This window comes from Ictalurus furcatus, chromosome 6 (assembly GCF_023375685.1).
Source record: "Ictalurus furcatus strain D&B chromosome 6, Billie_1.0, whole genome shotgun sequence".
NCBI classification, from domain to species: Eukaryota; Metazoa; Chordata; class Actinopteri; order Siluriformes; family Ictaluridae; genus Ictalurus; species Ictalurus furcatus.
Window position 1 is genome coordinate 29,776,966 of NC_071260.1, and position 25,284 is coordinate 29,802,249.

General features: G+C 40.7%; 1 protein-coding gene across 3 annotated transcripts; it reads left to right on the plus strand.

The window, feature by feature from the left end:
- The first annotated feature begins 261 nt into the window (after window positions 1–261).
- Window positions 262–22,992, plus strand: gdap2 (ganglioside induced differentiation associated protein 2). Of its 3 annotated transcripts, XM_053627557.1 has the most exons (15): window positions 262–613; window positions 2,866–2,956; window positions 3,807–4,030; window positions 4,504–4,643; window positions 4,858–5,011; window positions 5,930–6,018; window positions 6,114–6,190; window positions 6,485–6,644; window positions 8,183–8,333; window positions 8,640–8,716; window positions 9,609–9,685; window positions 9,850–9,989; window positions 11,647–11,701; window positions 12,303–12,446; window positions 20,399–22,992. In XM_053627557.1, the coding sequence occupies exons 3-15, from the start codon at window positions 3,834–3,836 to the stop codon at window positions 20,414–20,416; spliced, it is 1,479 nt and encodes a 492-aa protein (XP_053483532.1). In that variant the 5' UTR covers window positions 262–613; window positions 2,866–2,956; window positions 3,807–3,833; the 3' UTR covers window positions 20,417–22,992. The 3 variants fall into 3 exon arrangements, with proteins under 3 accessions (XP_053483532.1, XP_053483533.1, XP_053483531.1); XM_053627556.1 differs by lacking the exon at window positions 2,866–2,956 and having other exon boundaries at window positions 264–613; window positions 20,399–22,991; XM_053627558.1 differs by lacking the exons at window positions 2,866–2,956; window positions 20,399–22,992 and having other exon boundaries at window positions 263–613; window positions 11,647–12,399.
- The last annotated feature ends 2,292 nt before the right edge of the window (window positions 22,993–25,284 follow it).

The window sequence follows — 25,284 nt, forward strand, 5'->3', positions numbered from 1 at the left end:
GTGTTATAATGTAGTTATTTTTGAAATAACTTGTGTGTGCTCGATTACTTTGGTCTTGCTGGATCCGGGGATGCTCTGCTAATATGTCTTAAATGTGAGTTTCCGTCAAGTCTACACGGTTTGATTGAAAACATGCGTTTTCTTTAATATTTCGTGTGTGTATATATATATATATATATATATATATATATATATATATTTACGCTGGAATTGAAAGGATAGCAGAATTAGCTGAGCTCTGAGGGAGGGAATCTGAGACTATACACATTCGTAGCACAGTTTTCGTGTCTAGTATTTATGGAGATTATTGCGACGGTCCCTTACGAGGAGCGTTCCGGAAGTGAACGTGTGGGCTTACTGAGAGTCAGCTGACCGCACGCGCTCCATAACGCAGAGCAAGTCACTAGAAATGGCAGATGTAATGAGATGTTATTAACTGAGAACCTCCTGAGGAATAGTTTTACAATGCTGGGATTCTTGGAATGTTATAAAAAAGCGCGTTCACCGTTAGATTGAATTAGTTGTGTATTGTTTATTGTGTGTTTTGGGGGGAAATTTGGGTTTAGCTTGGGGTAGAACACTGGGTGTAGACTGCTTCATCAGGTATATACAGGTGAGTATTATCTACGAATGGAAATGTGTGTTTGCACGTCCGTGGCTTAAGTTTGGAAGTTTATTTATTCATTTTAAATAGTTTACTTTTTTTTTTTGATAGCACAAGTCATAAATAAATTTGCTGAAATTTTCATGACTGCTGTAGGTGAGCTGTGTTTCCTAAACCAGCCCTGAGAAGAATGTTGTCAAACACTGTTTTGGATTTTGTTATTGAACGCTGCACTGTAACAGTTTATTCATCACTAATTCTCTTAAATCTTGCTTTCTCAAGTTGGAGGTTTCTGTAGGTTTATTATAATTGGGATTTGTAAGTGCTCCAGAAGATGTGGATAAGTAAGGTAAAGAGAAACCCCACACAGAGCTGAGCTGGCATTGATGACACGACATCAGGGTGTCTGGCACGTCATTTCATTTCCTAGTTAATAACCAGGTTGTGTGGATGGCTGTGAAGAAGCAGATGATCAGATGGGGTTGGACTCTGGCCTCTTGCCTCTTGGAGCTGGTCACTGCAGTGTAGGGTTCTACATGGAAGCTGAGGTGTGTGTGAGGTTTCAGTAGAGACGTTCTTCACCCTATTTACTCAAATCATCTGGAGTACAAGAACAATTTCAATAAACCTACAGGTTTAATATTTGGGACTGAGTGGAGATTTAAGTGCTTAGTTTTACTTTCTTTTTAAGTCTTTGTTGTCATTATATTTTATCTCTCTATTTCTCTCTATATCTATCTGTCTCTGTCTCTTTCTCTGTCTTTTTCTCCATCTCTCTTTCTCTGTCTCTCTTTCTGTCTTTCTCTATCTTTCTGTGTCTCTCTTTCTCTGTCTCTTTCTCTATCTCTCTTTCTCCCTCTCTGTCTCTCTTTCTCTGTGTCTCTCTTTTTCTGTCTCTTTCTCTTTCTGTCTCTCTCTTTGTCTCTTTCTCTGTCTCTGTGTCTCTCTGTCTCATTCTGTCTCTCTCCATCTTTCTGTGTCTCTCTGTCTCTTTCTGTGTCTCTCTTTTTCTGTCTCTTTCTCTATCTCTCTTTCTCCCTCTCTGTCTCTCTTTCTCTGTGTCTCTCTTTTTCTGTCTCTTTCTCTTTCTGTCTCTCTCTTTGTCTCTTTCTCTGTCTCTGTGTCTCTCTGTCTCATTCTGTCTCTCTCCATCTTTCTGTGTCTCTCTGTCTCTTTCTGTGTCTCTCTTTTTCTGTCTCTTTCTCTATCTTTCTGTGTCTCTGTCTCTCTCTCTGTCTCTTTCTCTCTCTGTGTCTCTCTATCTTTCTGTGTCTCTTTATCTTTCTGTCTCTTTCTGTGTCTCTTTATCTTTCTGTGTCTCTTTCTGTGTCTCTCCGTCTCTTTCTCTGGCTGTCTCTCTATCTCTCTGTCTCTTTCTGTCTCTTTCTCTCTGTCTCTCTATCTGTCTCTTTCTGTCTCTGTCTCTCCGTCTCTCTCTCTTTCTGTGTCTCTCTCTCTTTCTGTCTCTCTCTCTCTCTTTCTGTGTCTCTCTCTCTGTGTCTCTCCGTCTCTTTCTCTGTCTGTCTCTTTCTCTGTGTGTCTGTGTGTGTCTGTCTCTGTGTCACTATCTTTCTCTGTCTCTCTATCTATCTCTCTATCTATCTATCTATCTATCTATCTATCTGTCTCTCTCTATCTATCTATCTATCTCTAGCACATGGAACTTGTTTGTTCCCTTAAATATCTGGCAGCAGCTCTTTAGGATTGGAGTTTAGGATTAGAGTTTTCACTCCAGAAGTTAACCCTTTTTTACACGAAAAAAAAAATGACTTGGATGACATACTGTTTGTCCTGAGCCTTAAGAGTCTTTATGATTCTTTATGACCCCTGATCATCTATAAATACAGAAGTCTTTTGGCTACCCAGGTTTTTCCTTTTTTTTATTTTTTATTTTTTCTTTATCAGATACCAAACTGACTCTCCCACTGCCCCAATATATGTGTGTGTGTATGTATGTGTATATATATATATATATATATATATATATATAAATATAAATTATACACACACATTACATATGTATGTATGCACACACAGACTTATTGGTTTACAGACACTCTGCTGAGTTTCATGAGGTATTTTGGTGATCGAGAGTGTCCTATGTGAACGTTTCTCCTCACCTCTCTCATTGTGCAATAACGTTTAGAAATGCGAGTCACATTTCTCAACAAGATCGACGTGTTGCGTTACTGAACCATAGGCTTGGATTTTGTGTCAGACTGCAGCGAGATGTCATTGTGCAAATGCCAAATGTTTTCTAGGGCTCCTGATTGGCGCAACACTCGTCCTCTCGCAATTTCAGCAATACTCAGGCGACTCGCAGGAAATACATATGCTGTGGTCTCTTCTGAGGTAATGAAGTTCATCGACGTCGGTCCTACCCAGAATCCCGAAAGACCGTGCTACGTAATCTTAAGCACAAAACATAATTAAGCTGTGATTATCTAATATCAGAGAGGGTTCATATTCTACATATTCCAAGTGAAACTACAGTATGATGTCGAGAATGTCTAGCTTTCTGGTACAATTCCACATGGAAATCTTAGCAGCCAAGGTTTAGTAAGGGAGAGGAGCGCGATCTGTAAATGCACTGAGGAGAAAAGTGATTATGATGTCCTACATAATTTTACCCCAGTCAGCTACACTGAGCATTTTGTTCAGATTTACAGATTTGCACTTCTAAGTTCATTCTGTGTCCTAAACGCCCCTTGCAATGCTCCTGTGGGCTATTACGGAGGACGTGGATGTTGATCGAGGTGCACTTATGGTCATCTGATGTTTGCACATAATTATAAGATGAAAAGGACCGTTTTCTGAGATACCGGTTATAAATTCTGATTGGAAGCACTTTATTAGATTAAAACGTGTACGGAATATTTACATTTGTTAATTGTTCATTTATTTACAGTTCTCCCCCCACCTTTTTAACGTTAAATGATTTTATTTTTGTAGATATTAAATAGAAAATTGTTACACTTTAATACAGTTTTTGCCGCGTTACTGTCTTGCTAGCGGTTAGGAAAAAAACGAGACACCGTGTGTTTCACGTTGCTTTTCCCCCAATGGAGAGCTGTATATGGAAAGAATATTGGGTAAAATAGTCCTCCATTGCTCGTTAGCTACATTAGTGTGAGATCCTAGATGTGTCCACCAGCTTCTGACACGATAACCAAGTGTGTTTTTATATGTTGTGTGTCTTCAGTTCACCGCTGGCCTGTAGATCGGCAGCATGGATCCATTAGGCGCTCGCTCTCAGATCGTGTACGTGGAGACTCTTCCCACCTGGGACCAGCCTGAAGATGTGTGTGATGGCAAAGAGGAAGCAAGTTCTCCTAAGAAGGAAGAGGTTGACAATCTGACTGACGTAAACTCTCTCGTTTCTCCATTTCCATTCAGAGAGGATATCAACAGGAAAATTATGCTATTGTGAGTCACATGGCATCGATACTTTTTTTTTTTTCAAAACAAAATGTATTTTTTAAGGTATTATGATGGCGGGAATCGCATTTGACAGCTTTGTCGGTGATTGACGTATGAAGCACGGGAGATCTGTTCCTAATCACATCTATCCTGTTCCTGTTTAACGTTTAAGTCATTCGACCTCCTGAGACTTTTCTTACTTTTACGTTAGGCCAGTTGTATAATGAGGATCTGCTACTTAGGTCATATTCCTTTATGTACCATAATCACACAGCACAGTAATCTCCCACCAAAAACTGGAATAATTCACCCTCTGAGAACTGGATGAGTGAGTTTTCTGGCAGTTATGATAATCTTAACCTGTTCTACTTCACCCTAAGTGATGAAATAAAAATCTGCCCTTGCATTGATCTAATACCCTGTGGTGCGTGTGGGGGTTTTTTAAATTTATTTAATTATTATTTGTTAAATGATTACAGCAAAGGTGATGTGGCACTTTTGAACTGCACTGCCATTGTGAATACGAGCAACGAGACCCTTACAGACAAGAACCCGATCTCAGACAGCATCCACAGACACGCAGGCCCTGAGCTCAGAGATGAACTTTTCAAACTGAAAGGTAGGGGGCACTACTGAGTGAGGATACAGTAGACCGGCACAACAAAACGGCAAAACAAGTATTCCAGCTATGTCCTTTTTCTTTCAGCAGTTTTTTTTTTTTTTTTCTTCAGTATTTTCCCTTTCTTTCTTTCTTTCTTTCTTTTTTTAAGGATTGTGTGCGTTACGGAATTGATGTTTTACATTCTGATCAGATTGCGTGCGTGTTTTTCCAGGATGTCGGACAGGGGAGGCAAAAATGACCGAGGGCTTCAACTTGGCTGCACGATTTGTTATACATACAGTTGGCCCCAAATATAAAGCCAAGTATCGCACAGCTGCTGAGAGCTCCTTATACAGCTGCTATAGAAATGTCCTGCAACTTGCCAAGTAAGTATTATATCACATGGTGAATAGGGAAATTAGCACACAACCATCGCTGTTTCTCACAGGTCCTGAGAAATCATAGACTATGTTTACATGCACATCATTATTCTGATGTTAATCGTACTTCGGCAGGAATTCGTAATTGAGTATTGAGTCACGTAAACGCCGTGATCTGATTCAGATTAAGACAATAATCTGATTCCCACTCCTGGAATATTCCCGTTTTAATCGGAAATTTGTTGCATGTAAACACCTTATTCAGAAAATCCACCGAAAGGAGGTCTATGCGCATGTCGGAGCGAACTTACCCGACCCTTTCCATTTGGTGAGAAGTGTTCGAGTCCTAATTAAACTTGTGTGGAAAAGTACTATTAAAACGAATAACCGCGCATACTCTAATAACCGACGGCAGCTTTTTGAATCTCTTGGTGGAAATAACAGCGGGAAAGGAAAAGCGCGTGTGTAGATCAACATACTTACAACGACCACGCGTACGGGAATATTACGAGGCCTGCACGCAGATAAACATCATATCCGGAATATGGCTGCAACCCGAAGATTGATGCGCATGTAAACGTAGTTAGTGTTGAATTTTAAAGAACAGATCTAGGAACCAGAGCACCACAGGTATAGAGGTTAGACACTCGGGATATTCCAGATATTAAATTACCCTCACTAAAGTTCTCTAATTCCACTCACCAGATCTATATAGCTCGTTTCTGCTCTATTAGGTGTAACCAATGACCGCAGGAGCGTTTGATTAAAATCGAACCGTTTTTGAAATCGAAACGATGTCTTTTGACTTCAGAAACCCTCTCTGCTACTGTATAGGAAATGGAGAATTCAGTCAGTGCTGTAGCAGACATGATGAATATCTGTAAACTGATGTCTGATTGTCTCTCTGTTCACATTTCCATCCAGAGAGCATGGCATGGCCTCTGTGGGTCTCTGTGTGATCAGTACTGCTAAGAGAGGATACCCCACCGAAGATGCTACTCACATAACCTTCCGTAAAATCACTTTCACAAACTAATATACTCGCGTATTTAAAAATAAATAAATAACACTGCTAACGTTGTGTTATATGATGTATATGTTTTGTCAGGGACTGTGCGAAGGTTTCTGGAGACCCATGGGGAAAGCTTAGAGGCGGTGGTGTTTGCAGTGTCGGATGCTGAGGAGGTATGTACCATTTCCTGTCAGCTGGTGCAAAAGTTCACCAGTTTAGCTCGTGCCATGTGTAGTCATTACGTGCGAAATCGGATATGGTTTTATTTTTGAAATTCTTTGTAGAATGCAGAATTTAAATGCTGCTTTTTTTTTTTTTGGGGGGGACTGTGAGCTATTTAAAAAAAAAACGCTGATTTTAGATAAGACTTAATTGTGAAGTCAATTTTAGCTTGTGCCTGTGACTGATTGTGATTCACGTGTAACTTTGACTTGTGTGTGTGTTTCTGATTGCCGTTTGCTATTCAGGCAGTGTATAGGAAGTTACTGCCTCTTTATTACCCACGCTCAAAGGAGGAGGAGAGACGCAGCCTGCCTCTACTGCCTGCCGACATCGGGAACGCAGAGGGGGAGCCGGTGGTGCCCGAGAGGCAGATCCGCATAACCGAGAAGCCTGGCATCCTGGATGGTGAGACCCTGCTAACCTGGCATCTCCGTTTCAGTACGTGTACAACATGCTCGGTCAGCCAGCTCGAAGAAAGTAAACAAGCTTTACACACGACTGAAAAGCCTGGGACGTTTATGCAAATATTTTAATCTGACCGTGCTCTTTCTGTATCGCTTGAAACGCACCTCCAGCCAAAAACCATTCGGTATTCAGAATGATCTGAACTGCAGACGTGTGTGTTAGTCTTTAAGGGTTTGAAGCATGAGCTGCCGATACAGTATTCCAAAACCATTCATTAATCATATTCATTGTGTCCAGCTTTCCATCGTCAGATTTGTCAGAGAGTCTTTCTTTAGAAGAAGGGTGGTTTTTCATGGGAAAATGTTTCGCAGCGATGAAAGCTTACTAATCTATATCCGAGTAGAACGGAAGACCTTCAGTCGGTCCTGCTAATGCAGTAAGACGGGCTGCTGGTTACTGTGGTGTGGATTTAGGTGAGTCGGATTGTTAAATGAACCATTTCTTCCTCTCTAGTCATCTGTCTTCTGCTCTGAGTACCGAGTGGTGTTCTCAGGAGTCTTTTTCAGCTGGCACGGCACGATCGATCACTCAAAACCGACAGCCTCGGAGCCAAAAGAGTCTGCGTTTGAGGCATCGTTGTTTGTGTGTGTGTGTGTGTGATGTGGCTTGTTTGCTCGGTGTCGGTAAGCCAACACGGACGTGTTTATTCGTCAAAGCGGGTTTGCCAGCCATTCGTTCAGGCCCAGATCCTGTGGCCTGTAGTCCAGCTGTGTCGCGGTGACCACCCCTCCTTTGAGCTATCGATCCAGCTCAAACAAACTGCATTAGCTGCTCCCAGTAAAAATAAACACGTGCTATCTCCCCGCCTGGACTTGGTGCTGTGGTTTATGATATGGGAGGAAGGCCCAAATTCTTTGTGTGAAACTGTTTCTAAAGCCTCGACTGTTCAGAGCGAACCGAGGCCCGTCGAGCCTCTGAAATGGCTGAAAAGGATCGTATGGTGCCGTTATCAGAAAATCAAAATCTCTGCTTCTTCATTAAATTCGACTGTGCCACTTTGGCCAAAAATAACCTTTCAAATACATCTGCACTTAATTTAGTCCTGATGTCGCCTCTTTTTCTTTTCATAAAATAAGTGTGGTACTGTTTTTCAACCATGACCGTTTTGTTTTTGTTGGTTTTGTTTGTTTTTTTTTGTTAAACGGTTCCAAGAAAAGTCTCATTTGCAGTAGAACGGAAGAGAGCTGAAACAATCTTCATGAAGTGTGTAACACAGTGACTGAAGTATTGTAATGGAGCTGCAAGCTGGCTGAGATAAGAGCCACGTATTATGTAGCTGAAGATGTCGGGTTCCACGTCTCACACCTGGTTCTAGGAAATATGATTGACAGGGTCACAGCGCTTTTTTTTTTTTTTTTTTTTTTTTTTTTTTTTTTTTTTTTTTTTTTGGCCAAAACTGACTTGGCAGATAAATAAACTGTCCAGAAGATATCAATTGTGATGGAAGTGTGTGTGTGTGTGTGTTGTGTGTGTTTCAGATGGCTCCGAGGGTGATTCTGAAGACTCGGACCTAGGACTGGTGGGTAATCACGCTTTCGCACGAATGGAAGGAGACGTGGATAAGCAGCGAAGGCTCATTCTTCAGGGTCAGCTCTCCGAAGCGACCCAACAGAAGCAGCACCAGAGGAAGTACGAACTTTCTCCGTACTGCAGCTTACTTCAGTGTCTAACACACACACACACACACACACACACACACACACACTTCAAGAACTCTAAATGAAGGAAAATGATCGTGATCTCTGAGATTTGGGTTTCTGATGCCAGTGTAATATTAAATCCTAGAACGTTGTTGTCTTTGGATGATAAACGTTGACGTTAAATCCTAAGTTATATCTTGTCTTTTTCCTGTTATCAGCTGTGTTTTATCACGGTTTTGTTATTATGTATATATTCAAGTTTCTTCATGAGTTCTTTCGTCCTTTTATCTTGTAGTTATAACCGCTGGCTGTGCAGAGCGCGAGCAGAGGACCTCTCGGACATAGCTGCACTAAAGGCCTTATATCAAACCGGTCCGTTTCAGCATTCAATCCTTGTGTTCGTCGTGTGTGTGTGTGTGAGAGAGTTTGTGAGTGTAAACGTATGATCCCGTTCCAGAAATGTGGAATTAATGAGCACATCCTTGCCTTATTTATTAATCACTCTCTCCAGCACGCTAACTCGTTCTCTTTCTTTTTTTTTTTTTTCTTCTTCTTCTTCTTCTTCTCTCTTCTTCTTTCTTTCCGCCACTCATTGTGTGTCTGCATGCACATGTGTGTGCAGGATCTTCTCACTGCATGTGTTTGCTAACTGGGCAGGAAGCCTTAGTTCCAGCTCATTGAGCACACCAGCAGGGGATTCTGTAATCCGTTTCTCTCGATTCGCAATTTCGGGATCCGAAATAGACACCAAAGTAATGGTTGCTGTGGTGATGTTTTCGATCATCTCGAAGTTGCTCGGGTTAGGTAATGTCCTCGCCGTATGTGGTGAGCCACCATACCGAGTATATAAAAACGGACCGCTCCGGGTCGGCGTACGCGTCCGCTGGGAGATGAAACGCCGTAATCGGTAATGACAAAACTTTAATCTAAAGTGACTGTTTTCATAGCAAGACAATAACGCATAGAGATATGAACACGATGCTGATTGGCATGACCTCAGTACTTGTCCTTGTCACTTTTGGCTAAAAGAGTTGGGGGACACACACACTGTAATTGTTTTCATATCTAATACTTGATCTGGCTGCAAGTATTCCAGACTGTATGACCTAATTAACAGTAAATGAGTTGTTGAGAGGAGGAGAGTAGCTGAAAATGGTTTAGGAAATATTTCGATGTATGAGGATGATGACAGCTGGGAGGGTTTTTCGATCCAGGAGCTTGTTTTCACATGTATTTACCCATGATGCTTTGTTTTTGCCTGCAGGTATTGACATGTATGGCAGAACAGTAATGGTGGTGGTAGGCAGAAACATTCCAGTAACTCTCATCGATATGGAGAAGGTAAAGCAGTCAGTTTTATTAATTCATATGTTCTATTACATGTGCTGTATTAAATTATCAACACCACATGTTCAGCTTTCCGGATCTATAGTGCGTGTTTTCTTTTTTTTTTCTTTCTCTCTCTCTCTCTCTCTCTCTCTCGCTTTCTCTCTCTGTATGTTTAGGCTTTGCTATATTTCATCCATGTGATGGACCACATCACAGTCAAGGAATACGTGATGGTGTATTTCCACACGCTCACCGGTGAACATAATCACCTAGACACCGACTTCCTCAAAAGGCTCTATGACATTGTCGATGTGAAGTAAGACAACTTGTTGCATGATATTATTTATTGCAGAGAACGTGCACAACTGTCTGCAGATTCCACCCAGAGACCTTTTTATATAAGCCTTTTGTGAGCAGATGCAATGACGGTGCAATCGGTAAAGGAAATAGCCTTGGTGGGATTTAATTTGTGTGTATTGTTTTTAAAAAAAAAAAAAAAAAAAACGTCTGCACTGCGGCACCGTCTACTGCGCGCACACGCACACATTTGGGAGAAGTGGAGGCTTCATATCTGTTCCCTAAGCCTGCTCTCCATTATCTAGATTTAAAGCGAGGATTCTGACCTTCCCAACCCATCTGTTGTATTTGGATGCAGAGTGCAGCCAGTGTGCTTGGACTCCAACTTTCCCATTTCATACCTGCTCTGTTGTCACCCGGCCCTACTGTGTGCCAAATTGCTGTGTGAATGCAGCCAAGAGGATGTCGTTTATTCTCAGAAGAGAGAAATGAATTGGTTGTTGTTTGGCACTGTTTGGGGGGAATTGGAAGGGGATTTTGGCTCCAACAGCTAGCGTTTTGGGACTGACTCTATTGGCTTCGACACTCTTTAAATCAGAGCCTGTGACTACTCGTATGGCGGAAGACGACCTATCCGAGTAAAGGCGTATGCAAAAGGTGGTGTCCTGTTGTGGACGCTGTACTGTAGAATTTTATTTTACTGCATAGAAGTTTCTTTTGATGCGTTGTGACACAGTCGTTCATGTGAAAGTCCAGGCGAGGTGGTTTCCTGGTTTCAGGTTTCTGTTCGGCGGTTCAGCATTAAATGGAAGTTAGAGCATGAGCTCATGTGTTTTCAGGATGCACTAATGCCTCAAAAATAGAAAACAGAAGTGTCGAGAGTGCTACAGAGTGGGAATGCTAGCAAGCTTCACAACTTTTGGTAGTGTGTTTTTTTTTTTTTTTTTTTTTTTTAATCAGTCTTTGATCTCGCCTTTGTAGAACTTCCTATGGTGTCGGGGGTGAAAAAGAAAAAAGAAAAAAACCTCCCCCCTTCCTTTTGACAGTTTTACACTACTTCATGCTTTCGTTTAAAAATAAATAAATAAATACGTGTTTACTTTTCTTCTGTATCTCTTCCGTTGAATCTAAGTTTCTCTGGTGTTGCGCCATCCGTGTTCAAGTGTGATACGAAACACAGTGTATGTGGAGATCTCACACGTGGCTCTGTTCTTCACTCCGTACAACTCAGGTTCTCCAACCTTCTGAGGTCTTTACAACTCTTAAAACCTGTTGTGTTTTGTAGGTTCATTATGTTTTGGGGGGTTTTTTTTTTTTTTTTTTTCCTTCTTTCTATCTGACTGGAGTCATTATAGCGGTCGGTTTTATCCTGAGACATTCGGAACGTGGGTGTCCTTTGTAGGAAAGATGTACCCCTCAGATCACACTTTCCCAGATTTGGACTACAGTGTTGGAGAACTCCCTGTGTGCCATGGACGGCCCTGTAGGCTTTTAACTAAAGACAGAGTACCTAAAAACTGAATTTGAGCATTCTGTCGAAAAAAAAGGCTGGGTTATTGTTGTGTATGTGGTTTTGTGATGTGATGTGATGTGATTTATTTGAGATGGCGATGAAGAAATATCATAAATGCACCTCTGTGTCCTTTTTTTTTTTCTTTTCTTTTCTTTTCTTCCAGGTTTAAAAAAAATCTGAAGGCTTTCTACTTTGTTCATCCCACGTTTCGTTCGAAGGTAACTTGTTCATGCAGATAATGCTACAGACTTGTTCCTGTTTTGAAATGTCAGGCTCGGTAAAGTATTTCTGTCTACACTTGCAGCGTTTGCATCCCCGATGTGATCGACTTCTCTTCCCCTGATTTCATTCAAGCAGTATTTCCATGTGTTTAGCGCATATGTAAAATCATCACGAGGATTTATGTTTACATGTTTATATATAGTCCACAGTTCTTTGCTGGTTTACTCTGTTTATGAAATTCGATTTGTAACCCTCTGCAATTCGACGACGGATCACCCCCGTTCTAGTTTGACCGTGTCGGGTTTGTTAGATGAATAATTACCGTTTTTAAGATGGACTCGATTGGTATAGCAGTTTCTTCCCTTTTTAAGAGTTTGGCCATAACGTCGTTTTTTTAAAGCTCACTATAGTACAAGCCCAAGCATCCATGTTTAATTCTTTGGGCTTCACATAGACCAGCCTCCTAGTAGTTTGTGTCTGGTTGCATAGTGAACCAATTTGAGGAACAGGGAGATTGAAGGGACTTTTTGGTTAATGTTTTTAAGAGAAACCAGAAAAGGGTGTCGAGCCAAGCAAATTGTTACTCCACTGTTTCAGGTATCCACGTGGTTCTTCACTATGTTCGGTGTTCCTGGGATGAAGGAGAAGGTCCATCACATAGACAACCTGCAGCAGCTCTTCACTTGCATCCTACCTGAACAGATCGACATCCCTCCCTTTGTGCTGGAGTATGACAGCAGGGTGAGTACACACACACCCACACACACCCACACACACACGTGCGCGCACACAAATGGCCTAGCGTGGATTCTTGATGTAGACATGGTCCTGCACTTCATTCCCCTTCAAGGCAATAATGTTTGTTTGGTGCCTAAATAAATACACTATATGGCCAAAGGTTAGTGGACACTGTACCAGAACATCCATAGGTAGTGGAAGAGCGCTGACCTCAACCCCATGAACATATTCCAATTCTTTGATGATAATGAATCTTTATTGATCACGTATACATTACAGCACAGTGAAATTCTTTTCTTCGCATACCCCAGCATGTTAGGAAGTTGGGGTCAGAGCGCAGGGTCAGCCATAATACAGCGCCCCATGGAGCAGAGAGGGTTAAGGACCTTGCTCAAGGGAGTGCTTGGCAATGCTGGTGCTTGAACCCCTGACCTTCTGAACCACCAAGCCACCTCTGCCCATATATAGACTGTAGGGGTAAATCGGGTTGAAATGCAGGTTATAGATCTGGACTGGGATGTTCGAAAAGCACATGTACATGTGTGATACTATTTGGCCATATAGTATAAATTAGGAAAGAAATCTAAAGATGTATCCAAATCTTTGTAAAGCTACTTGTGTCTAATTTTAAAAGAACAGTACAAGTAAAATTGAATCGTGTTGAAATGAAATGGGCACCTGGATGGCGTCGAGCAGTTCTGTATTTTCAGGTGTTATTTTATTTATTTATTTTTATTACGATATCCTCTTATAAGTCATTCTTGAGAAGGTTGGCGCTGCCAGGGAGTTAAAAGAAATGTAGATTCCTATGTAGACAACAAACCCATTGGCAGGGCATTTCATAAAGGAGTTTTCACTTGGTTCACATTTGTAAGCAGGTTGATTTTATTTATTTATTTTTTTACATAGAGTAAATGAGATGATCATTGCCTAGATCTTTAAAGGCAACACGTAGGATCAATTCGGGATCGTTTTCTGCAAATACCTACAATTCACACGCATTCATATTTAAGCTGTGGTTGGAGATTCAAGAATTAAATGCCCATAATTCTCTTTCTAAATACACGAGTCATGACCTTTCAACTGTCTTGTGCTGACTGTGTGTGACTCTGAGTAATGGAACTTCCAGGCTTTTTTTTTGTTTGTTTTTTTTGGAAGCTGTAATGAGTGTAAGTAGGGTATCAACATGTTCGATCATTGTAAGATGTAGGCCAGTGAAAGGTTTTTTCCACCCTTGCGTAACTGTTCTGTTTTGTATGAGTAAGACGTAATAAAAGTAATGTATTAAGACATTCCTACCAGAGAAAGTAGTGAAAGTTTTTTCTTAGGTGACTCTCCCCTTTTTGGTGATTTAAAGCTGTAAAAGCATGTAGGGGAGAGCCAGCACAATTGTAACTTTTTTGTTTGTTTGTTTGTTTGTTTGTTTTTGGTGTGAGTTCAATTAGTCGGTGATTTATTTAAATTGCAGACTTCATACTTCCAATATAATCATATTATGCGAATCATATCGTGTGATGCGAGGGTCTCGATTTGATGCGTCTGAGCGAGCAGGACTCAGAAAAGCTGTATGAGGTCCAGAGAGCTGTATGACCTTGACAGCACAGCTCGATCACGGCTGAATGCAGAATAAATCATCCTGTGATTCATACACCGGCCCCTCAAGTCACGCTAGCAGGGTTGTCATGGTTGTGGGCGTGTTTTTTTTATTTATTTATTTTTTAAATGCCAAATTGGACTCGTTTTGAAGTAACCAATACATGCATGCCATGGTGAAAACGCAGACTTAGTTCTGGGCTAGTTTCAAGTCTTTTTGTGCGGTTTGTGAGATGTAGTTGGGGTGGAAATGTTTTTCTGTTAACCCTGCAAACCAGCGCACATTAGCTCTCTTGTCCGACAGTTACAGCGCCCTCCACTAATATTGGCACCCTTGGTAAATATGAACAAAGGAGGCTGTGAAAAATCCTTTATTGTTTAACGTTTTGAACTTTTGTTCAAATAATTCACAAAAAAATATTCTGCTCTCATGGATGTCAAATTGCAAACACAAGCTTTCGTAAATACAGGTGTGCAACAAATATTGGCATGCTTTTAGTCAATACTTTGTGCTACCTCCCTTTCCTAAGATAACAGCTCTGAGTCTTCTCCTATAATGCCTGATGAGGTTGGAGGATACATGGTAAGGGATCTGAGAGCGTTCCTCCATACAGAATCTCTCCAGATCCTTCACATTTCGAGGTCCACGCTGGTGGACTCTCCTCTTCAGTTCACCCCACAGGTTTTCTATGGGGTTCAGGTCAGGGGACTGGGATGGTCATGGCAGGACTTTGATTTTGTGGTCAGTAAACCATTTTTGTGTTGATTTTGATGTATGTTTTGGATCATTGTCCTGCTGGAAGATCCAACCACAGCCCATTTGAAGCTTTCTGGCAGAGGCAGTCAGGTTTTCATTTAATATCTGTTGATATTTGATGGAGTCCATGATGTCATGTATCCTAACAAAATGTCCAGGTCCTCTGGCAGAAAAACAGCCCCAAAATATTAAAGATCCACCACCATATTTAACCGTGGACATGAGGGACTTTTCCATACGGCTACCTCTCTGTGTGCCAAAACCACCTCTGGTGTTTATTACCAAAAAACTCTATTTTGGTTTCATCTGACCATAGAACCCGGTCCCATTTGAAGTTCCAGTAGTGTCTGGCACACTGAAGACGCTTGAGATTGTTTGTGGATGAGAGTAGAGGCTTTTTTCTTGAAACCAAACACCTTGTGGTGATGTAGGTGACTTCAGATTGTAGTTCTGGAGACTTTCTGACCCCAAGACATAACTAACTTCTGCAATTCTCCAGCTGTGATCCTTTTTGGCCACTCGAACCGTCCTCTTCACAGTGTGTTGAGACGATATAGACACACGTCCTCTTCCAGGTTCATTCATAACATTTCCAGTCGACTTGAACTTCTTCATTATTGCCCTGATGGTGGAAATGCGCATTTTCAATGCTTGTTATTTTCTTATAGACACGTCCCATTTTGTGACGCTCAACAACCTTTTGCTGCACATCACAGCTGTATTCCTTGCTCTTACCCATTGTTATGAATGACTAAGGGAATTTGGCCTATATGTTACCTCATATTTATACCCTTGTGAAACAGAAAGTCATGGTTGAACAATTTCCTGTTCCTAGTCACCAGGTGTACTACCTTATTTTAAATATCAATGGGAATATACTTATATACAAATATAATTTTCTCATGAATTCATAGGCGTGCCAATAATTGTTGCACACCTATATTTAACAATGTTGTTGGTTTTTTTTTTTTGTTTGTTTGTTTGTTTGTTGATGAACCAGAATTGCGCTCGCAGTCGTTTGATATCCATGAGAGCAGAGTATTTTTGTGACTTTCTTTAACAAACGGTCAAAAGGTTAAACATATATTTTTTTCCCCCACACCCTTCTTTGCTCATATTTACCAAGTGTGCCAATATTAGTTGAGGGCACTGTAATGTTTAAATAGGCATGTACTTCTAAGGTTCTGAATGGGTCATAAATAATTTCTGTACTTTTTATAATGTTTAAAGCCATTGTTCGATCTTGTGCTTAGAATAAATGTACATTTTCAAACACTGATTTATAGAGCACCATTTTAAACGGTGTGTTTCTGCCATTTGGCTGAATTGGGTTGTCACAATGCATTCTGATCGTTCTCTCTGACAAACGATGACGGCTCAAATATCTTGGAGCGTTCCTCAGTCCCTCCAGGATTTTCAAACAAACAACGTTTGCGGTGTTCGGAGGAGCTTGCGATTTTTCAAAGTTTACCGCAGATCTGGGCCGAGACTTGTCATGTGACATCATCGCAATGCACTTTCACCCAAAGCCGTCTTCGAATCACGTGTGTCGAACACGAGTACAGTTAAAACGGCTATCGTTTACCCACAAACATCGCTGCAAATGACCGTGCAAAACAATATCATGCGATTTCGCCAATTCAAGTAGATTTCCACCAAAAAAATGCTCAAAAAATTGTAGAAAAACGCACCAAAATCGAGCATTTTTGGCTGCAACAATCACAAAAAAAAACTGACTGATTTATTGTAAATTGAAACATCTTTACAAAGCCAGCTGGGTCTTAAAGATACACTATACGGCCAAACATTGTGGACACTTGACCATCATACACATGCTTTTGTGGTTTTTTTCGGCCAAGGAGGCCTGGAGCATCATCCCCAAGGTGTTCCATGGGGTTGAGGTCCGGGCTTTCTGCAGAACACTCGAGTTCTCGAATCCAAACTTGGCAACAAACCATGTGTTCATGGAGCTGTCTTTGCGCACAGGGGCGTTGTTGTCTGTCTGTCTGTCTTCCTGGAACAGGTTTGTGCCCTTTTATTTCCAGTAAAGGGAAACTGTAATGCTACAGCGCACACACAGACATCTTCTACAATGATATGCTTCTACCTCTGCGGCAACAGTTTGGAGAAGAACTCCATATAGGTGTGATTGCCAGGTGTCCACATACATCTAGTGTATTCCTTTCCTGTACGCCCGTAAACGCACCCTGATTGAAACTGTTCCAATAGTTTTATTGTATTATAATGGCTACTGTGGAATACATCAACGCGTTATATTGTCACGTGTGCAGTTTCAGGGAAAGCTTAATGTAGTTGTTGGGAAAGGAAAAATTTTCCTATTGACTCTTGAGTTTTGGCAGAGCATTGATTAAACATTGACTTTATTACTCATGTTCTCTACTGTAATGCGAATTGATTGGTTCTGTGGCGTGGCCTGCTGTTGCGTTCGGTCAAAAAGGCTGGTTTGGTGAATTGTCGGAGGATGTGTTCCTCTCTGCTTGTCTGCACTCGCTGTGAGGCTGAAACTGGGAATGAATACAGCTGCAGTTACTGCGCTCTAGTAGACCGTGTGTGTGTGTGTGAACACATTTTAACGTACAGTTTTGTTTTTTTTAAAACAGATGCCAGTAATCAAATATACACAAGTACACAAACCTAAAGACAGAAAAATACTCTATTTGTGCCATGATTTCCCCTCTTCATGCAAACACTGGGTGGAATAGTATCGTACAAGCCTCGGCTACTTTTCTGTCTTATAATTCCTTAAATAGCCGTCCTGGTGTAGAAAGAACCATTCAACACGAAGATTTATCATTATGTTTTAAAGACTTGATCTGGCTTTGTTTTTTTAGCTAATTGTGGTTAAGGAGTTTTGTTTGTTTTTGTATTATTGCATGTGTAGGAGTACATACCCATCCATTTGGGCGCTAAATTTATCCTTTCTTTGTCAAGGTCTTTTTGAGCGCTCTAGTAAGATATGTGTGAGTGAATTCAGGTCACTTTATCTTCACGTCTGCGTTTTTTGGCCTTCATCTTATTTCTTATTTCTTCAGGGTTACTTTACTGGAGTGTTTTCTACAATTCTCTTGCCAGGCTTTGTTTTCTACAAAGAAATGGAATTCCAAGGGGAAAAAAATCGACAGTCACGCAAACTCGTGATCTGTTCAAGTCAAAAAATGGCTTTTTTTTTTTTTATTATTTACCTTTTTAACTGAAGGGGAACCATAATAAAATGTCTCTTATTTCACCATCAAAGTTCATGTGCTCATTTTCTCTCTTGAGCACGAAAAAGGACCAATTAACTTTTGGTGCATCTGCTATTACGCCTTCCTATTCATATTTATGTATGTTTTAGTTAATTGTGACCCTGAGAATAAATCCGATTAAACAAATGGGTGCATTCACTCTTATTATAATTTTTTTTTTTTTTTTTTTTACCCATACTTGATTATACACACCTGATAGTAGGAGCATCCCAAAATATGTGAAGTGGATTTGTGCATCTTTACGGTTCCCCAAAAAACATACGTGTCTTTGACGTCTCAGTTCAAATATTTATTTTCTGTCTCAGCTGCTCAATATGACCCATGAACAGTACGTCTGTTGCTAAATAGCGAACAGAATACAAGGGTTAAACGCCCTAGACGACAACTCTACAATGCATGAAATGTGCTCAAACAGCTTTTGTACTTTTTTTTTTGAATGCTTAAAATCAATTGGTCATGGACGTAGCAGAATAATCTGCTTTTGTTCTTGTTGGACCTGCAGGCTTCAGAGCGTTCTGCTGAACGCTACTCAACTTCGTCCTCATAGCTGTGGTATGGGCAGGAGAGCGTGCTTCCAGTACATGATCCACTAAAGCTTTGGATGGTTGGACTGGCCAGAGAAATCTCTGAAGTTTATCTATGCAGCTCGAATATGCAGTCATAGGATCCATACAGAGATCTTTATATAACAGGGGTGCCAAACTCCAAATTCTGCTCAGGCCACATCTGCATTTTTTTTTTTTTTTTGTGAGACCTGAAGTTTTATACATTTTAAAAATTAAGTACAGTTAATAATTAAATACAGTAACTTCATGAAGGTGTTTTGCATGATTGTCCACCAGGCTTGCTGGAATTTTTGACCACTCCTCCATGCGATATTCTTGCAGTTGTAAGATGTTTGAGGGTTTTCTTGCATGTACTAACTGTTTCAAATCCTCCCACAACATTTCAATGGGATTCAAATCCAGGCTTGGACTAGGCCGTTCCGTAACCCTCCATTTCTTCTTTCTGAGACGTTCCTCGGAGGATTTGCTTGTGCGTTTAGGATCATTATCCTGTTGAAAGGATCACTTTTGGTTCAACTTCATCTTTCAGACAGATGGCCTCACGTTATCTTCAAGTGCTCTTTGATATGATGCAGAATTCACAGATGAATCAAATACATGCTATCCAGTCCCTGAGGCAGCGAAGCAACCCTAAACCATAACATTTCCACCACCGTGCTTCACAGTTGGTATGAGGTGCTTCTCCTGAAAAGCTGTCTTTGGTCTACGACAGACATGTCTACTGTTGGTTGTTGTGTGGTGTTTTTGTTATTTTTTTTGTTTTGTATTGTTTTTTTAATCTGCTGTTACTGTGGCCAAACATGTCTATCTTTGATTAATCTGTCCAGAGCACATTATTCCAAAAGGCCTGGTCTTTATCTATATGCTCATTGGCAAACTGTAGTCTTGCGAAGGCTTTTTCCTGGCACACCACCCATGCAGGTCAAATTTGTGCAATCTCTTTCCGATTGTAGAAGCATGCACTTTGACAACAACAGTTGCAAGACTTGCAGATCCTGTGATGAGATTTTGGGGTTATTGGAGATTTCTTTTTGCTTCAGACGCTCTGCCTTTGGGCTGAATTTGCTGGGACGGACAGTCCTGTGCCACTTGTAGATGATTTTCCGTACAGTGGAATGATGCATTTCAAATAATTCAGAGATCTTTTTAAATCACTTGCCAGACTCATAGGCATCCACAACCTTTTTTCTGAAGGCCTTACGAAACCCTTCAGATCTTGGCATGATGACACCACACACCTCAATAACAAAGGGAACACCAGACACTAGATATGAGAGGGGTATAAATAAGACCGGTTCCACCTGCACTCCCTAAGCAGGTTCTAATCACTGGAACCTGATCTTCAACACCTGAGAATAATTTTATGGATTTGAAGGAGTGATAAATGTAGGGGTGTACTCACTTTTTCCGTGTGTTGGTTGTTTTTTTTTGTTAATTTAAATTGTGAAAATTACTGCAAAATGTAAATTTTATGTCATTTGATGGAGTGTATCACCTTTATTAATAGGCACCATTTCAAAGACCTTCATAACACCCTTTATTTATTGTGTTGTTTTTTGTTTTTTTTAATTTTTTTAAACTTTAATTTGTCTCTCGTCTGTATGGCCAGGATATAACACTGTGTTTAGGGTTAGCTTGAAATAATGATTCTTTCTCCATCAATGACTTCAGACCACTATGCTCTATCATTCAGCAGTCTCTCTGTCCTGAGTAAATTTAAGCTTTATGGTTATACTAACACTGAATTTAATTTATTTTTTTAATTTTTTTTAGATGAATGGCTCCTACTGAATTTCCCGCTCATCAAGCCTATAAAATAAACCCGGCAGGTGGTTTTGACTGGGCCTTTATTGAATGCCCAGCATTTGGTTGAGCTCCCAGAAGGACATGGTTTGCAGTTACATGAACTCGGTATGGGTATGTCGGCATGGAGAAGTCCGTCCCTTCCATTACAGTGATGCATGTGAAACTGCTAAAGGAGACCGACTCGATGCCCTCCCTCCTTCCGGTCAAGAAGTTTGCCGCAGTTGCTGTGCTGAGGCTGTTTGCACTGGTAATATTTCACTGATGACTGCATGTGATTGAACCGAAAAGCAGAAAGGTACCTTGTTAACTTAAGTGCCTTCAGATGTCTATTCATTTCTAGCAGTGTTAAACACCCCCACCACCACCACCTTTCTACACTTGTGTTCGACGTCCAGAAGAATGATTTTCTGTCATCAGCGCCACCTTCCTTATTATTCTTATTTCACACAGTCGGGTTACTGCCTCGGTGAACTACCTACGCAAGCTGCTTTCTTTCTAAATGTGATTAGACAGGTTCCCTTGATTGGACCGTGGCCAAATGATGTTTAATTAAAATCATTATTCTATAAATATTTAAATGAACTCATTTTTAAGTTCTCTTTCTTGCACAGTATTACCGAATAATGATTTCACATGTAGACAGACGGGAATTTTTTTTTTTTTGTAGTATCCCGTCCTACTTCAGCTTTTCTTTCCTTGTTTAATTGATTGCACTGTATCTGATTCCGTAGAACCTCCTTTTGTTTGCTTTGGAACATTATTTTATTACATCTTTTAGTCTTTTATAGGCCGTTCATGACACTAAATGTATAAAGGCGGAGGGGGGATTAGAAACCTGCTTGCTCTAGGTACAAATGATAATGGGAAAAACTAGTGTAATTTTGAGCATGTTTGGTGAGTGATTTTGAAAAAAAAAATAAACACAGAAATAAACACAGAAATAAACACACTAAGTCTGTTAAAGGTGCTGAACTTTTCACAGTGCCACCCTGAAGCAGTGTAAATGCATCTGTATTCGAGTTCAAAGTTGTTTTTCAAATCCACCGTGTATTGTTATCCTCAGTCTTGCTCTTTTGAGATTTTTACTCCGCACTGTAGATTTCTGTAAGAGTTATTAATGTCTTGAATGCGCAATATACAGAGGAACCCAGCTGGTCTCCAAAACACTTATTTCTGTAATTATTCTCTACACTATTGCTGTCCAAATGTGAAGGTCATTTTTGCGGTGTATGAAAGCATTTAGAATATACTTTTAGATGAATATAAAGGCAAATAAATGAATAAATAAATAACCTTTCCTCTCATATGTTGCCCTTCTAGTCATTGGTAAATGGTCTGCACTTATATAGCGCTTTTATCCAAAGCACTTTCCACTGGTTCTCATTCACTCACACACACCACTGGGAGCAGAGCTGCCACGCAAGGCGCTAACTTGCCATCGGGAGCAGCTTGGGTTCCAACAAGTTGCTCCCGCAACATCAAGCAACTTGGGAGCAACAAGTGTCTCGCCCAAGGACACTTCGAAAAGTGGAGTCATGTGGGCCAGGAATCGAACCGCCAACCCTACGATTAATGCACGACCCGCTCTACCACCTGCTCCACATCATTGATCATAATATACATATTGAAATAATAAACAGATAAGTTGCTTATGAAGAACAGCTCAGCCTGTCAGTGGAATCAACACCGCTATGCAAAAAAAAAAAAAGTAAGAAATGTGTTTTCAGAAGATCTTAAGAACAGGCGTCTGCAAGATGTAATGAAAAGAGACGAGCCTGTGCTTGTGCAGTTCATATATTTTTTTTTTTTTTTTTTGTAGTATCCCGTCCTACTTCAGCTTTTCTTTTCTTTTTTTAACCCACCCTTGTTTAATTGATTGCACTGTATCTGATTCCGTAGAACCTCCTTTTGTTTGCTTTGGAACATTATTTTATTACATCTTTTCGTCTTTTATAGGCCGTTCATGACACTAAATGTATAAAGGAGAGGAGGGGAGGGGAGGGGGGGATTAGAAACCTGCTTGCTCTAGGTACAAATGATAATGGGAAAAACTAGTGTGATTTTGAGCATGTGTGGTGAGTGATTTTGAAAAAAAAATAAACACAGAAATAAACACACTAAGTCTGTTAAAGGTGCTGAACTTTTCACAGTGCCACCCTGAAGCAGTGTAAATGCATCTGTATTCGAGTTCAAAGTTGTTTTTCAAATCCACCGTGTATTGTTATCCTCAGTCTTGCTCTTTTGAGATTTTTACTCCGCACTGTAGATTTCTGTAAGAGTTATTAATGTCTTGAATGCGCAATATACAGAGGAACCCAGCTGGTGTCCAAAACATTTATTTCTGTAATTATTCTCTACACTATTGCTGTCCAAATGTGAAGGTCATTTTTGCGGTGTATGAAAGCATTTAGAATATACTTTTAGATGAATATAAAGGCAAATAAATAAATAACCTTTCCTCTCATATGTTGCCCTTGTAGTCATTGGTATATGACTTATATACTTACACTTATATAGCGCTTTTATCCAAAGCACTTTCCACTGGTTCTCATTCACTCTCACACACCACTGGGAGCAGAGCTGCCATGCAAGGCGCTAACCTGCCCTCGGGAGTAACTTGGGGTTCAGTGTCTCACCCAAGGACACTTCGACATGTGGAGTCATGTGGGCCGGGAATCGAACCGCCAACCCTACGATTAGTGGACGACCCGCTCTACCACCTAATCCACAGCCGCCCCCCACCTGATTAATATCATTGATCATAATATACATATTGAAATAATAAACATAAGTTATTATGAAGAACAGCTCAGCCTGGCAGTGGAATCAACACCACTATGCAAAAAAAAAAGTAAGAAATGTGTTTTCAGGAGATCTTAAGAACAGGCATCTGCAAGATGTAATGAAAAGAGACGAGCCTGTGCTTGTGCAGTTCATTTTTCTGCACACACTTTGTGACGAGACAGAAACGTGCATATTTACTGTTTGAAAAGCAGTACGGCTCAAATAAGGGAGGGGACACGCAACAGGTGTCTAGTAGACCATTCGAGTCACATTTTCCACCACTCGCTCCAAAAGAACACGCTCCATCATGAAGAAAGCCCAGAGCGCTGACCTTGATTAAAACCAAAATGGGCCTTGTTGCTCTGCCCGTCTCCGTGCCACACTTTAATCCTGTAATGAAAATCATATCATATCATGACATTGGTCCCAAGTCCCTGCTATTGTTTTATGCTTAATCTATTCATTAATGAAAGCTGGAGTATAATCGAATAACGTGTTCAGTTTGAATGGCCGTAGGGGCTGGACAACCGCGGGATCAGCTCCCCTGTGACGTTTGTGCTGAGGTATATAAAAAAAAAAAGGCAATCGATCATTCACAGCCTTCATTGTGTTTGTGCGAGTGGGATTAGCAGAGGTGAGAAGCCACTGTGAACTCGGGACACCTGGACAGAATTAATTCAGCTTTTTGTGAATAGGAGCTGGCATCAAAAAGGGGATCAAAATCTTGAACAAAACAACATGAGCACAGAATGGAGTGTTTCACAGCATGTGGAAAACATAGGACATGTGGCCTGTGTGCTTTCACACTAACACTGTCCTCCAATAACCTCACAACTGTGAAGGAAAACCAGAGTTTAAAGAGAGAAAACCTGGCAATTTCCAGTCCTGCTGTAAATACGGATGAGCCTGTGGACCATATCGTTCAAAAATACTCTACTCTGAACGTTAAGCAAAATTAGACCTGCGTCTTCTGGTGCAGAGGAGCAGAGATCAGACGGGTACCAAAAACAGCTGCGTGCTTATTTAATGTGTAATCTTAATTGTTTTTACTCATTATTTCATTCTCAGAATAAATTAGCCTACTTCTGATTAAAGTCAGTTTTGGTGACATTCCCAGTATAACGAGTGTGGCGTTTGTTACCCCGGAGGACGGAAGACTCTCAATAAAGATGGACGTTAGACTGACGGGGGGGGTGGGGGAAGGATAAACAAAGCATTTGCCAAAGCCATATAGTGAAGGAGTGGTAGATTAGTTTTCATTTCCAGCAACTATCATTCATTTTTAAATTAAATCAGCTCCTGAAGGAATCAGACTCATTGTTCTCAAAGTGGGTTGAGCGACCATCAGTGGTCTGAAGTACAGCCCAGGGATCGGTGGTTTTCAAATTTTGTTACAGAAGTGGAACCACAACCCACATTATCAAGTCGTGATGCCTATAAATGACGTCAACTGGGATCCAATGGCAGTTTTAATAAAATGGGTTATCTGGGAAGAAACTCAGAAATAAGGATTTAAAAATAAATAAGTATTCTTGTACAGTCCCTTCTGAAAGTATCGGAACAGCAAGGCCAATTCCATTGTTTTTGTTACACACTGAAGACGTTTGGGTTGGAGATCAAAAGATGAATTTCACATGTGTTAAACAATTTAAAACATAACATGGCACCTTTTGTTTGAACCCACCCGTGTGTTTTTTCAAGTGATCCAAAAAATATCGGAACGCGTGACCGATGTGCGTTTCTTGCTGCCCGAGTGTGTCCCGTTAAATTGCTTTAATAGCTCTGAGTGTCTCTGAGTCTTGGTTCGAGCCCTAGGTTTTGCCTGTAAAGACTGCTAAGAAAAAGGGTAAACCAACATGAAGACCAGGGAGCTGTCTACGGGAGAAATGCAAGCCATCTTGAAGTTAAGAAAAGAAGGGAAATCTATCAGAGCCAGTGCACAAACATTGGGCGTATCCAATACAACAATTTGGAATGTCGTGAAAAGGAAAGAAACCACTGGTGTGCTAACAACCAGACACTGAACAGGTCGGATATGGACACGAACATCGTCAGAGCTGTGAAGAAAA